Source organism: Peromyscus leucopus, chromosome 6 (assembly GCF_004664715.2).
Source record: "Peromyscus leucopus breed LL Stock chromosome 6, UCI_PerLeu_2.1, whole genome shotgun sequence".
Taxonomy (NCBI): Eukaryota; Metazoa; Chordata; class Mammalia; order Rodentia; family Cricetidae; genus Peromyscus; species Peromyscus leucopus.
Window position 1 is genome coordinate 59,250,261 of NC_051068.1, and position 14,701 is coordinate 59,264,961.

The 14,701-nt window shown below is 43.1% G+C and overlaps 1 protein-coding gene across 1 annotated transcript in view; it reads left to right on the forward strand.

Moving 5' to 3' along the window:
* The first annotated feature begins 5,130 nt into the window (after nt 1-5,130).
* Map9 (microtubule associated protein 9) overlaps nt 5,131-14,701 on the forward strand; it is a 30,248-nt gene continuing 20,677 nt past the window's right edge. The window contains exons 1-5 of the mRNA XM_028880137.2: nt 5,131-5,235; nt 5,979-6,128; nt 6,908-6,992; nt 10,374-10,697; nt 13,782-14,002. Coding sequence (XP_028735970.1) covers nt 6,054-6,128; nt 6,908-6,992; nt 10,374-10,697; nt 13,782-14,002 — 705 coding nt within the window. The 5' untranslated portion in view covers nt 5,131-5,235; nt 5,979-6,053. The remainder of the gene's footprint in view (nt 5,236-5,978; nt 6,129-6,907; nt 6,993-10,373; nt 10,698-13,781; nt 14,003-14,701) is intronic.

Consider the following 14,701-nt stretch of genomic DNA (forward strand, 5'->3'; position numbering starts at 1 on the left):
TGTACATTTTAGCAAATTATGGACATATGCAAGGACATTGGAACAAAAGATCAAAATGGGATATTTTGAAACAATAACCTTAAGTCTCTGGTTAATAAAAAGAATGGGGTCATTTCCAGTCTGAACAGGTAGGTATGAAAAATTACACTTAAACCACTGCAGTTTACCATAGGGGGATGACTTTCCTTGAGATTCTGATGTCCACGTTTGTGAGTCCCTTTCTTACAGCAGTGCACTCCCCCATAATTCCCCAACTGTCAGTGTGCTTGTATCTGAGCTCAGCCTTCATCCATCAACAGCCATGGTGATTCAGGTATAGCACACTATCCAGTGCCCAAGGGCAGCTGGATTTATCATCCCGTGTTGGCTGTGAGCACAGATCCCTGTTCCTTTTCTATTTTTATTTGACCCGCACCACAAGCCACACAAATACAGATAGCTTCCTGCTGTGTGAGGATAAGGAACTGTTGAAGAAAAGTCCCATCTCAATTGCTTTGTCCTGTGAAAAGGGGTCTTCCTGCTTTACACCCTGCCCCTCCCACAGACACACACATAGAGGCACCCAACACACACATACACACAGAGGGAAAGAGAGAGAGATACAGACACATACACACAGAGACATAGAGAGAGAGAGAGAGAGAGAGAGAGAGATACACAGACACACACACACACACACACAAGACACATACACACAGAGACATAGACACACACACAGAGAGAGAGAGAGAGAGAAAGAGAGAGAGAGACAGACAGACACACACAGACACACAAGACACATACACACAAAGAGACATAGACACACACACACACACACACCAAGCCCAACAGGCAGTACAAGCTGAATAAACACCACAAGCGTATCTTAAGCACTAGCAAAAGGTGTGGTGATATATTGTGTACCCTAATAAATTTGCCTGAAGATCAGAAAACAGAATAACTCACTAGATTAAATAGAGAAACTAGGCAGTGGTGGCACACACCTTTAATCCTAACACTTGAGAGGCAGATATCCAGCTGGATCTCTGTGAGTTCAAAGCCATGCTGGATTACATGAAATTGACTCAGTCTAGGAGAGAAAACAGAGCCAGGCAGTGGTGGCACACACCTTTAATCCCACCATTTGAGATGTCGTCCCTTACTTGGGAAGCACACACTTTCTTTAATACCAGGAAGTAATATGGAAGGGCAGAGAAAGGTATCTAAGGCAGGAAGAGACAGGAACTAAAGGGTCTCTTTGGCTGAGGCCTTTCAGGTGAGGACTCAGAGGCTTTCAGTCTGAGGATTCATGGAAAGAGGATCGACTGAGGAGTTGGCAAGGTGAGGTTGCCTGTGGTTTGCTCTGCTTCTCTGATCTTTCAGCTTTCACCCCAATATCTGGTTCAGGATTTTTTGTTTGTTTGTTTGTTTGTTTGTTTTTTAATAAGACCATTTAAGATTCGAACAGCAAAAAGGCAGCACCTGTTCTCAACCACTCAAAACCACTGTCACATGGACTCCGTGGACTGACTTCCGGGCCTGTCTTCTCTCCTAAGCTTGGTATTCAGCTCACACTCGCATCTGTAAAAACTGAAATACTGCCAGGAAGAATTCTTTTTAGAGCTTCTCATTTTGTGCTTGTGGGGAGCAATCATCTGAACAGATTCCCATTGTGAATTTACTCAGCCTTGCAGCCGTGTCCTGTTGGGAGCCAGGAACTTGGTGTTCTCCATTTGGACTCTCAAAGTCAGACTCAGAACGTGTTGTTTCTATGAGTATAACAAAGGGATAAGCCCAAAGCTTAGACATGGAGGTATTAAACTCAACAGACATATGAAATGGTAATACGTAATTTAGAGAAAAATTTAAAGCTACTGAGATTTTTTTTTGTGCCCCGCAGAGCTTCTTTTTAAAAGAAAGTTATCTGTGAGCTTTTGCAGTACTTTAATAATGTCTTTCAGTTAATGTATTATTTGGTTATTCATGAGCTTATTCACTCAACAATTATGGGTCTATAAGTGTGCATCAGAAAAAAATGGCACCACAATTCTGATGTTAGAAAACATTGCTGTTGACATATACGGAAGCCACTTGAAAATATTAACATAGCACCAAAATTTTAGTTGCTTAAAATGTGAAAATAATGAAAAGACATTGTAAAAGAAGTTTTTTTGTTCTGACTGTCCAGTTCCAAATAAACACACAGACACTTATTTTATTTATTTATTTATTTATTTATTTATTTATTTGTTTGTTTGTTTTGGATTTTTGAGACAGGGTTTCTCTGTGTAGCTTTGATGCCTGTCCTGGATCTCACTCTGTAGACAAGGCTGGCCTCAAACTCACAGAGATCTGCCTGGCTCTGCCTCCCAAGTGCTAGGATTAAAGGCATGCACCACTGTGATCAGGATCTATTCCTGGTGCATGAGCTGGCTTTCTGGATCCCATTACCTATGGTCAGACACCTTGTTCACCCTTGATCCAGGGGGAAGGGGCTTGGTCCTGCCTCAACTGAATATACCAGGCTTCGCTGTCCCCCCATGGGAGAACTTACCCTTTTGGAGGAGGGATGAGAGGTGGGTCAAGGGGTTTTAGGCTGGGTGTGGGGTGGGAGGAAGAATGAGAGAAGGATCTGTGGTTGGTATGTAAAATGAATAAAAACAATTTCTCTTAAATAAAAAATGTTCTTCCAATAGTTCAGGCTTATTACTAACTAGCTCTTACTTTTAAAATAACCCATTTTATTAATTTATTTTCACAGGGCTCGTGGCTTTACCTGTCCTCTAGCATCTTGCTTTCCTAGAGGCTGGCTCGAGTCTTCCTGAATTCTGCCCTTCTTCATCCCAGTCCTCAGTTTGATTGTCCTGTCTAACTTTATCCTGCCTTGCTATAGGCCAATCAGCTTTATTATTAACCAATGAGAGTAATGCATGTTCACAGAGTACAGAAGGATTATCCCACAGCAAGACATTATGCATTAGATCCTGTGGAGAAATCAACCATTTTAGGTGAACTGTTTTTGTTTCCTGTAGCTTTCTATAGCACAGCTATGTCATTTACTAATTTTTAGTATCAATTAAGAAATTGAAACAAAATCAAATGTATCCTGTAGGAAAATAAGATCTTCATTCAAGAGCCCTCTTCACTGATAATTTTGGAGATTTTAAAGACTTTTTATTTGTGTGTGTGTGTGTGTGTGTGTGTGTGTGTGTGTGTGTGTGTGTGTAAATGTATGCCATTATCAATGGAGATCCAAAGAAGCGGTTGGATCTCCTGCAGCTGGAGTTAGAGGTGGTTGTGAACTGCCTGATGGGCATGCTGGGAACCAAACTAGGGTTCCCTGAAGAGCAGGACACACTCCTCACAGTTGAGCTGCTTCTCCAGCCCCTTTATTGATGGGTTTGTAATTTTATTTCCATCAGCCCTGCCTAAATTAACGTTCTAGCAGCTAAATGGATTAAAAAATGAACACCGCCTTTACTTTTTTATATCTATAATGATCTCAACGTTATCAAAAAATTAGTTCTTCCCATATGAGAAAAAATTGGGTACCTGCTTGCTGAGGGTTACAGGGGCTTTAAGAGAATCATCGTTGTTAATAAAAACAGAGGTTAGGGAAGTTCACAGTAGCTGGTGTGAATAGAAAATCTTTTTCTTACGCAAATATCCACTTAAAATAGTTTATTTATCTATGTGGGTGCTTTTGTCTGTGTGTACATTTGCACACCACAAGGGGGCATTGGAATTCATGGGACAACTACAGGTATAGACAGTTGTGACCAGCCATGTGGATTCTGGGAGCTGCACTCTGGAAGAACAGACAGTGCTCTTAACCACTGAGCCATTTTTCTAGCTTTCATTTTTTTTTTTTAAGATAGGCTTTATTTTATTTATTTATTTATTTAATTTGAGACAGGGTCTCATCATGTAGCCCTGAGGGGTGGAGGTGGGGGCTAGAATTTGCATTTCAGATTGGACTTGAATTCACAGAGTTCTGTCTGCATCTGACTTCCAAATGCTGGAATTATTGGTGAGTGTCACCATGCCCGGCCCCACTTAAAAATATTTAATGACAACATAATTAAGTAAACCAAATTTACCAAACAGGAACAAGTTGAAAAACAAACTGAGCTTTCAAAAAGGATCATTGCAAATAAAATTCAAAAACGTTTTTTCTTACTAAACTTCATATTTATCTTTATGCACATTTAAAATTTTTACATGGTGATTTATTAAATCTACTTTCAGTGTTAATTCTTTAGAAATAATTACTAAGTAAAATATTGTGGAGATATAGAAACAAACTAGTTTAGTTACTAGTCAATGAATTAATCTTTACAAACTTGTTTTCAAGTTAACAACAGCTGAAACCTGTGTAACTTAAAATTTTAAATGTTTTGTGTATTAATATTATGGATGATAATTAAATGAAAAAGATATTGATTCCTTCAGCGGTACATTGCCCTCCAGCCTACTTGTCCATTTTCTTTTTTGACTGATTTTTTTTTTTAGCGATCATCCGCTAAACATAGAAGAAACTTTCCATCAAAGATGTGAAACAGCCTTTATGCTGTACTGCATTCGTTGCAAGAAGCGCTCTTATGTAATATTAGCCAAATGCAACTCTAGACACTTCCCAAATACTTCACTACATACAGCATTCAGTATTCACAGCAACTCTTTTAAGTCGAGCATCATTATTAGTTTCAGAAGAAACCAAAACCTAGAGACCTTAATTTGCAAACGCCAAGAATCAAACATGCAGTTTGACTCCAAAGATTGTAAACGTCACTACCACGTTATTCTGTCCGGTCTGCTGACACTGCTCAGGTTCACAGATTCCACGTCCTAGCTGGCAAAAAGACGCTTTGCATCGCGGTTACGCTATACTGGCACAACTGAGCATGAGCAATCAAGGTTCCCTGGCTTGATGGCAGAGGGCCGGTCCTGTCTCCTAGGCAACAGCCATTGCACACAGGCTGCTACGGCACGGAGCTCCCAACACCTACGCCGGTGACGTCACTTCCTTCGGTCTGAGCCGTTGTCCTAGCGACGCAGGCGGAAAGGCGGTGTTGGGTACCCGAGAGACCAGGAGAGTTGGAAGTCACTTCCTCCCGGGGACGCTGTTGCCTAGCAACCGCCTTCCGCCTCCATCTTTTGCCCCGCCTCCTGCTTATTCCAATACCTGGTTTCCCACACTGCCAGGCCCTGGCTGGAGGCGACATCGGTGCTGGAGCCCAGCCGCTGGGTTCTCAGGTGGTCACAGGAGCCTGGGCGCAGGGGGCGCGGGGGTGGTGGCGGGACGCGCGGGCCTTGGGGCGCGGAGGAGCCGAGGGGACCGCGCCGGGCGTGCGCGGCCTGGCGCGTGCTGGGTCGGGAGCCGCGCGGAGCTGGGGACAGGGACGCCACCTGGCCGGCCCGGGGAACTCTGGGCGGCGGCCGCGATCCGAATGGGCCTCCGGCGTCGCGCGCCAGAAACAGCGACTTTAATGCAGCCCGGGGTCGAGACGTCCTTTGTGTGTGTGTGTGTGTGTGTGTTTTTTGTGAGAGAGCAAACGAATGGCTTAGGAAAATGTCGCTGCTGTTTGTGGTTAAGCATTGTATTTGAATACGGTTATCTGCAAGGCATTTTTCCGGGGCAGGGTCATATAACCTTGACTCTGACAACCCTCTTGGTCTCGTCTTGAAATTAGTCATGCTGGCATCTACAATGCTATATTGTCTAATAATGGAAAGGTGAAAAATATTTGGCTGCAATTTATTCATCCTTAAAATAGTTTAGAGCAGTAACTTCCTTTTGTATTTTCTTTTCGTGAAAGCAAATTTGTTGTGAGAATTTTATGTCTCTACTAAAACACCGTTTATATTTTTAGGTGAACATATAGGCCAGCGTTCAGAGTGGTTTCTCTTTATTTGGCAGGGAGGGCACTAACCCCAGGAATAGAGTATCCCGATCGTGTAAAGCTTCTAATTCTTTTATATCTTTCTGTTTCTTTCAGCCAACATCAGAGTTTGAATGAGTAATTCCAATTATTTATTAACAATTGTATAAAAGTAGCGAAAAAGAATACACTATGTCCGATGAAATCTTCAGCACAACTTTGGCATATACCAAGAGTCCAAAAGCTACCAAGAGAACTTCTTTTCAGGTAAAATATGTCAAAGCATTTTGGTTTTGAGTATGCTAGGACTCAGCATTTGCTGATTCTCTGGGGTTCTGGCGAGAAGTGGGAGGAGTTCTTGCTTCTCTTTTGCTGTGTTGTAGGCGATCTGTTAACTTTGGACTTGCTATTAAAATATCCATCTCTGTGGCTACCCTTTCTTCAATATTGGCTGCTAAGATGAAAGTAAAAGAGCCACTTCAGAGTCCGTCGTTGTCTAGACTTCAGTTTTCTCTCGTAAGCATAGAAAGGACTCACTGTTGGCTAACTACAATTTCCAACTCTTCCTCTGCATCTGCAGTATTGATTATGCCCATCTCTGCAATGTGCTGTAACGTACCAGCGCAAGGCTGAGCGTGTGGCTCCCTGTCGGCTGTGTGCCTACCCTGCTCGTCAGACCCAAGCCCCTACCTCCCTCTCAACGTACAGATCTCTACCAAAATGTCAATTTCTAATAAATCCTATCTACATGAATGCCCCATCATTAATTAGCATTGAGCTCAGATCATAACCTGCAATTAATTTATCTGATACTAGCAGTCACTTCCTGTTCAATTACGAATCCCGTAGGAGACGGCTCCGATTTCAATATTCTGCAGTGAGTTGGATGACTTGGGAGCATGGGACAGAGTAGGCTTAGAGTGACTGTAGGTGAATGAAACTGACATCTGAAAGCAGAATAATCAAGTATTGTTTGTTTAAAAATTACTTCTAGGTAGGAGACATCCCTGCTTGGATGGGAACTGATATTACTGTTCTCATTCCAGGATGAGCTGATCAGAGCAATTACAGCCCGGTCGGCCAGGCAGAGGAGTTCTGAATACTCAGATGACTTTGACAGTGACGAGATTGGTATGTAAGGACACAGACAAATGAACTCATTTCCTGCGTTTTGCTTCCTTAGTTCCCTTTCACCTACCCACTAACTCCTTAGGATAATACAGTGCCTATGAATTCCCTAGTTTCAGAATTCTATGTGTGCAATGAGTTAGAAAGCCATGCTTTACTTTCAAGAAGCTAATGGATTATCTTTTGCTCATTTCCGAATGTGAATTTAAAAATATATAAATACATTATTACCGGGTCTACAGTCAAATGATGATGCCTTAGGAGAGAGCTATATTGGAAAGTAGTTCCATCTTTAAGAATTCTCCATTTAGATAGCACCCGAGCTCACGGGAGGCTCATGAGGAACACTTTGGTAAATGCTTGATACAGACCAGATCTGGGGTTGGAATTGTGGGGATGTGGAGCTTTTTTCTGCTTTCTGTTGCTGGTATGAAGCATCATGACCAGAAGTGACTTGAGAGAAAGAGCTTATTTGAGTTTATCGTTTTAGAGGGATGCCAGTCCATCATGGGGGTGGGCACGGTAAAAGCTGCAGGCATGGTGGTGGGAGCAGGGAGCTGAGACAACTCCCAAAGCAAATACAAAGCAGAAAGCAAACTGGAAGGGTGTCAAGGCTGTGCGCTCTCACAGCCTGAGTTACGGACTTCTTCCACAAGCTAATTCCTGCTCACCAAGCAGTGTCACCACCTGGGGACCGAGTAGTCAAGTACTTGAGCCTCTGGGGAACATTCCCATTCGGACGACCATATTCCACTGGCTGTAGCCCAGGAGCTCAAGCACATTTAGCAACTTAACATTCCCCCCCCAGTCTTCAACATTTTCAGCGCTGTTTAAAAGTCCGATCTCCTTTGAGACTCAGGGCAATCTCTTAATTGTAACCCCCTTGAAAAGTCAGAAAAGCAAATTACATGCTTCCAACAGGATATATATTACCATTCCAAAAGAGAGGAATGGGGGGCATAGTGAGGAAATACTGGACTAAGGCAGGACTGAAAGGAACATAGCAGGGCAAATGTGACGTCTCATATGGCTCCTTATCTAGTGGCTGGGACTCTAGTTGGCTCTGCCCCTCAAGCTTTTCTCTCTGCAGCAAACATCTCTTTTGGGATGCTTCGAATCCTGTGTGTAACTCTCTTTGACAGAGGTCTCATGGCTCTGCATCTCCGGCATCTTGAGGTTCCCACCACAGCCCAAGTTCCATTTTCACGATTGCACACCATGTTTGTTTGTTTGTTTGTTTGCCCTCTTAAGGCCTTCAAGCAGTGACTTCCTGGTCACAACTTTACTAGCCTGGAGGCCTCTCTGCATCGCATAGGAGGAGACTCGGTGATCCTCTCACATTTCTGAATTGCGTGCCTCCAAAGTCAGTACCAACTAAATGGCACTGCTGTCAGCTTGGGGTGGGCTCTCACTCCCTTGAGTCACCCCCTTTTTTATCCCATTGATTTCAAGAAGCAGAATTCCATATGCTCTTTCACAACTGGAAATTTAGCTACTTAGCTGGGAGGGGTCTTTTGCCGGGAGGGCATCCTTCCCTTTGTACCATTGCGGAGCTGGGAGCCTCCCATAACAGTGCTGATGTCATCAGCCTCCAGGGCTCTCCCGGGACAAGCTGTGCTGAAACAGTAAGCCTCCTAGGGCTCTTTTTCTCTCCTGGCTGTACTTCCTTTTGCATAAGCAAAATCAATAAAAACCACGCCACAGATCCAATGCTGCACTGTCTTCAAGCTTCCTCTTTCAAATGAATTAGTCCATTACTTTTTAAGTTAGTGTACTCTTTGTTTTCTATTGCCATGGTAAAACATTAACCAAATCCAACTTGGTGTGGGAAGGGTTTATGTGGCTTGCACTTCCCTAGAACCATCCATCATTGAGGTCTGTCAGGCAGGAACTCTTTCAGGAGCTAGGATGGGAACGGAAGCAGAGACCATGGAGGAGCCGTGTTAAGTGGCTTGCTCCTCCTTAGTTTGCTCATCTTGCTGTCCTACACTCTTAGGACTGCCTGCCCAGGCGTAGCACCGCCCACAGTGGGCTGGACCCTCCCACATCACTCATTAATCAAGAGCATGCCTTAGATGTGCCCACAGGCATTCTGTTAGAGGCAGCTCTTCCTTAGTAGCTTCCTCTTCCCAGATACTCCAGTTTGTGTCAAGTAGAGAAAAACAAAGCAGCACATTTATCCCCAGGCAAGATCTTCTGACAGGGGCAGAAGGCATCCAGATTCTTCACCAAGATATCACCGGAATGGCCTCTATGCCAGAGGCTATTAAAGTCCTTGCATCCTCCTGAAACTTCCTGAACTCGGCTCCTCCAGTCCCCATTACTCTCAGAACGTCAGTCTTCCAGGCTCCTACTAGAACGGACTTTCCAGCTCTCCTTACAAGGTTTAACCACTACTCTAATCCAGAGTTCCAGGGTATTCCACATTCCTCCAAAACCAGTATGATCAGGTTTCTGACAGCAGCAGCCCACTCTCTGGTACTGACTTCTGCATAGGTACTCTTTTGTTGCTATGAAAAAAATACTATGGCCAAAATGTCTAATAGAAGAAGTTTATTCTGGCTTCTGGTCTCAGAGAGATGTGAGTCCATCCTGGTGGGGGCAGCATGGCAGAAAGGTGCAGGCGTAGGTGGAAGGAGCTGGGTGCTGAGGGTCATGCCAACAGCAGACGGGAAGCAGAGAGCACGCTGGAAGTGGGTCAAGGCTGTGTACCCCCCAAGCCTGTCCTTAGTGACGTACTTCCTCCACAGGGCAGCAGCTCCCACCAAACAGCGCCACCAACTGGGCACCAAGTGTTCCAGTACCCGAGCCTGTGGGGGACATTCTCCTCCAAACAACCAAAGTGGGTCATTTTAGAAAACAGCCCCTTCACATGGATATGGCCACTATTTTGGTTTAACTTGGTTTCTTTTAAGTGAGCAAAATATTCCACTTTAGATTTCTGGTATAAGGTTATAGAATTCTGAATCTGAAGTTGAATGTGCTACTTGGTAATATTCACTGAATAAATGGTCTCTGTAAAAGTATTCTGAGTAGCCGTTAAGTCATGTTAAGTTGGTGTTCTTTATTAGACTGTAGTATTTTGGGGTGGGTGATACACTGAGCAACCCTCTGAGGGACACACCCCAGAATAAACACAGTGCTATAGGAACTTGGTAAATATTTTAATATGCTAATGAAACTCAGATTTTATTTCATAAATGCCAACAAGGAGTGCCTAGATTAGGTGTTTTCAAGAGTTAAAAAATAAATTTGTACTAATTTGGTATTGTTGATTGATTTCTAGTCCTTTCTCTTCCTGAAGATAGTTGCTTTTCAAAGAAATGGAATAAAACCTTCAGATGTTTAAAATACACTGTTGAAATCGCCTTGTTCATATTTCAGTTTCTTTAGGTGAATTTTCAGATACCTCAATAGATGAAAGTCTAGTTAGAAAAAAGATGAATGATTTTCATATATCTGACGATGAGGAAAAGAATTCTCCAAGACTGTCTTTTTTGAAAACCAAGAAAGTAAACAGTGATATATCCAAAGATGAGCAGGAATCTGTCATACAGAACAGTGAAGACATATCACCTGGTGTTCATGAAGATAGGATTGGAAATTCCTTTTCTGAATCTCAAACTGATGATCAAGAAGTTGGAAAAGAGATCATTACAATAAAGCCTAAACCCAGAATTCTTCCCATCAAAGGAAATATATCTTCAGGTAACTTGGGAAATTATTATAATTACATTTCCAGAACATTTGTTTTAAGATAAAGTCACAGAATGCTTTTTTTATGGTAGTTTATATATTTAACTTTTCAGTTTCCCAGCTTAACTTAGTAACCATAGCTACAGAAGCCCTTTGAATATCCAGCCTGGAATTGGTGCTGGTGCATGACAGAAAGCCAGAGCTGCTGTGGTACCCACAGATGTAACTCCCAAACACCTGACTCATCAGCTTCAATTCTGTTTATGGGGATGGAGCTGCAGTCAATCTATTCTGATCCCCACGTGTTCCCCAGATTAAAACAGTCATCTATAAGACTGGGGCTGTAGTGAGGAGGTGGACAGGTGGCTAGCTAGCACAGGGCCGTGTGTTCAAGCTCAGGCCTATGGAAGCATTTCTTCTATACCAGTATTTTGCTTTTATTGTTAACGAAGCTTCCAGACTCTCCTTAAGAAAACAGAATCTTTCTTTGGTCTCTTGCATGGGACTATCAGCCAAAACCCAGTTTCCTGAAGGTAGCTTCCTGGTGCAATTAAGAAGGACTGGGGTATTTCACTAGTCTGCTGAACTCTTGACTTTGGGAAGAGATGGAGGACAGCCAGGTGGCACCCTGGGAGCCTGTGGGAGATTCAGTGGAACTAGCCTTTGGAAAGGCAAGGATTCTATGTCTCCTGGTCATCTTCTTTTTCTGTTTTATAAAGGAAAAACTAGTTGATGCTGAGCAGCATCAAATGTTGCCGCATCATACTGTGTAGCGCTGTCAGATATTTTATAGTTAACGGGGTAGAGGGTACCAGTAACATCAAATACAACTTTATTTCAGGCATTTGTTAAGGAATCCTAGGAACTTCAAAAGGATAAAAGTAGAGCAGAGACCCCCAGAAAAGTGTCCAAGACACTGATTAAAAACACTGCATGGCCGGGCATTGGTGGCGCACGCCTTTAATCCCAGCACTTGGGAGGCAGAGCCAGGCGGATCTCTGTGAGTTCGAGGCCAGCCTGGGCTACCAAGTGAGCTCCAGGAAAGGAGCAAAGCTACACAGAGAAACCCTGTCTTGAAAAAAAAAAAAAAAAAAAAAAAAAAACACTGCCACATAATAGTTATGTGTGACTTGGGCAAATGGATTCAGCCACTCTAGCTTCATGAGTAGGAGGGCAAACCTGTTTTTCCTGTCCCACCATATTGTTTTGAGACTCTTTTGAAGTATCTAGAAAATGCCATCAAATGTAAGCAGTCAGTGTAAGGAAGCTGAATTAACTTCTAACCCCAGCCCTCCACGTGCAGTGGTGGAGTCATAGGTAGACAGGAACGTAGGTGAACTTAGTTATTCAGAAAATAGGAGGACTGGGAATATAGTATAACAATAAAGTTCTGGCCCAGCATACGTAAAGGGTCCTAAATTTGACCCCCAGAACTGACCAGAGAAATGAGTAAAAAAGGAAGTCAGAGAAGAAATGTGAATACAGCGTATAATTACCATTTTACGGCAAGTGTCAAGCAATACTCCACCTAGGTAATGTCTTAAAGCTATGCTAGAGCCTGATGTGTTAATGCGGACATGAAGTCCTATCCCTCTAGAGGGTGAGGCAGCAGGATTGCTGTGAGTTTGAGGCTAGCCTGTGCTACATAGATGTGGACTGAAAAACAAGACCTCCTTTTAGTTCCTAGAAAAAGTGGATGGGGAAACCACTGTAAAGGTGAACTAAAAATGAGTAAGGCAATACTATGTTCCAACCACAAGGTGGCAGCAGAATTCTGAATGCCCTCTTCGGTGTGGATGCCCGAGTGTTTCCATCTAAGTAGACAATCTTGTTAGGGTTGAAGCAAAGCATTTCAAATGACTAGAACTTAGTTTTCTTTCTGAGAATTTGACAGTATTTCTGGAAATGGAATTGGGGCATAAAATATACTAAAGTTGTTGGGTTCTTCTGTCTGAAGAATAATAATTGAGGTTGGTGGTTCTGAAAAGTAACTGGCACAGAATTCATGAAGGATCTAAATCATGAAGGGTCAAAATGAATAGATGAATACATAGCTGATCCCTTCATTTAAAAAAAAATGTACTTCCTGGCTTTAGCTATGCTGACTAAATCTTTTTTTATTCTGTATTTAGGATGCTGGGGATTAAACTGTTTTCTTGAGGGCTAAGCACCTTGTGAACCACCATAACCACTGAGCACTAAGCACCTTGTGTATCACCATAACCACTGAGTGCTAAGCACCTTGTGTATCACATAACCACTGAGTGCTAAGCACCTTGTGAACCACCATAACCACTGAGCACTAAGCACCTTGTGTATCACCATAACTGCTAGGGAACCTCTTTGGATGGAAGCCTTGTCTAATCTGTCACTTTGCATCCCTTCCTCCAGCAAGAGGCCTTCCATCCCCTAAGGGCCAGCATCATTTTCTGCATTCTGTGACAACACTTACCTTTGTTTTGTCATTTTCTTTATTTAGAGTCATGTGTTTTCTCTGCCTACAAAGTCCTTGGATGGAGACCTTGTTGCCAAATGGTTAAAAGGGCTGGTTTTGTATGGAGGGCGGGGCTTCAGCAGAGGTTCATTTCACAGAGGGAAGGTTGTGTGATAGTTTATGTTTTGGAAATGTTTTTTGGTTGTTTGTTTGGTTGTTTTTTTGTTTTGTTTTATTTTGTTTTGTTTAGTTGTTGTATTGTTTTTCGAGACAGGGTTTCTCTGTGTAGCTTTGCTCCTTTCCTGGATCTCGCTCTGTAGCCCAGGCTGGCCTCGAACTCACAGAGATCGTCCTGGCTCCACCTCCCGAGCGCTGGCATTAAAAGTGTGCGCCACCACCGCCCGGCTTGAAAATGTTTTTAATACTAAGAGAACTCACAAAAATTGAAATTAACTTTTTGTAAAACTAAATTACTAAATAGACTAGCTAACTACAGGATGGCAACACTTGTTTTAGATTTGGGTTATGAAACCTGTGCGTTGTTAGAGCTCGTGGAGAAGTGTGTGCTCGCCCGATGCTCCAAGCACTGCAGCAGCATCTCCAGGAGGGCAGCTGAAGCCGAGGTCAGTTCCACACACACCTGAAAGCATTTCCTTTTTCAGGGGAAGACAGCAGCAGTCATGAAGCAGATGGCCACATTAAGCCTTCACCTCGGCCAAGGAGCATGAAAAAGAGCAGCCCCACGGAGGAGGGAGACAGACCAGAAGATGATGAAGAACACTCCCCGAGTGAAGACTCTGCTACCATGCCTTCCCTTCCAAGGCAGAATGGCACAGAGTTGGAAACTGAGGAAAAAGTACATTCCAAGAACCTTGATCTTGAGGTTGGCATAATATGCAGCTGTTGAATTGTTCTTTAGTTCAGACCTAACGTGAGTGTGTGCATGCATGTTGCATTTTCTTTTGAAATTGTTAAAAGAGTTCTCATTAGTTTTTGTTTGTTTGTTTGTTCATTTTTTATTTTTAGTATACTAGATTCCATTAAGTCTAAAATTCCCTAGACTGTAAACATAACATGATTTTACATGCCACTAGAAATCTCTACCACAAAAATTATAGCAAGACTCATCCATTTCAAAAAAGATAAAATGCTAAAATAATCTTGCTTTTCTGGGTATTTGTAGTGTTGCCTATCTTCAGTTATAATAATTTATGTGATTATTTGTTTGTCTTTGCTTATATGATATTTGGCTAAGGACAGTTCAGTTCATGTCGTTCGTCTGGCTAGACGCACTTTCAGATTACTGTTGTGTCTTCTGTGAGACTCGGTACCTCCTCAGGTTTCCATGAGGAGTTAGGATCGCTGTGTCACCAGGGAGACCACCTGTCGCCTCTCTGTACTTCACTGTGAAAAACCAACTTCCAGCTCGTGTCTCCGAAGAGTAATTGTTCCCCATAATCAGCTTGAACAGACAGGGAAGCTGAGTGGCAAGCAGACTGGCTGGCTTCCTCCACTTTCCCCTCAGCGCCAGGGAGGGAGGGAGGGAGGACCTGCTCCCAGGAGCGGGTGGAGAGAGGCTTTG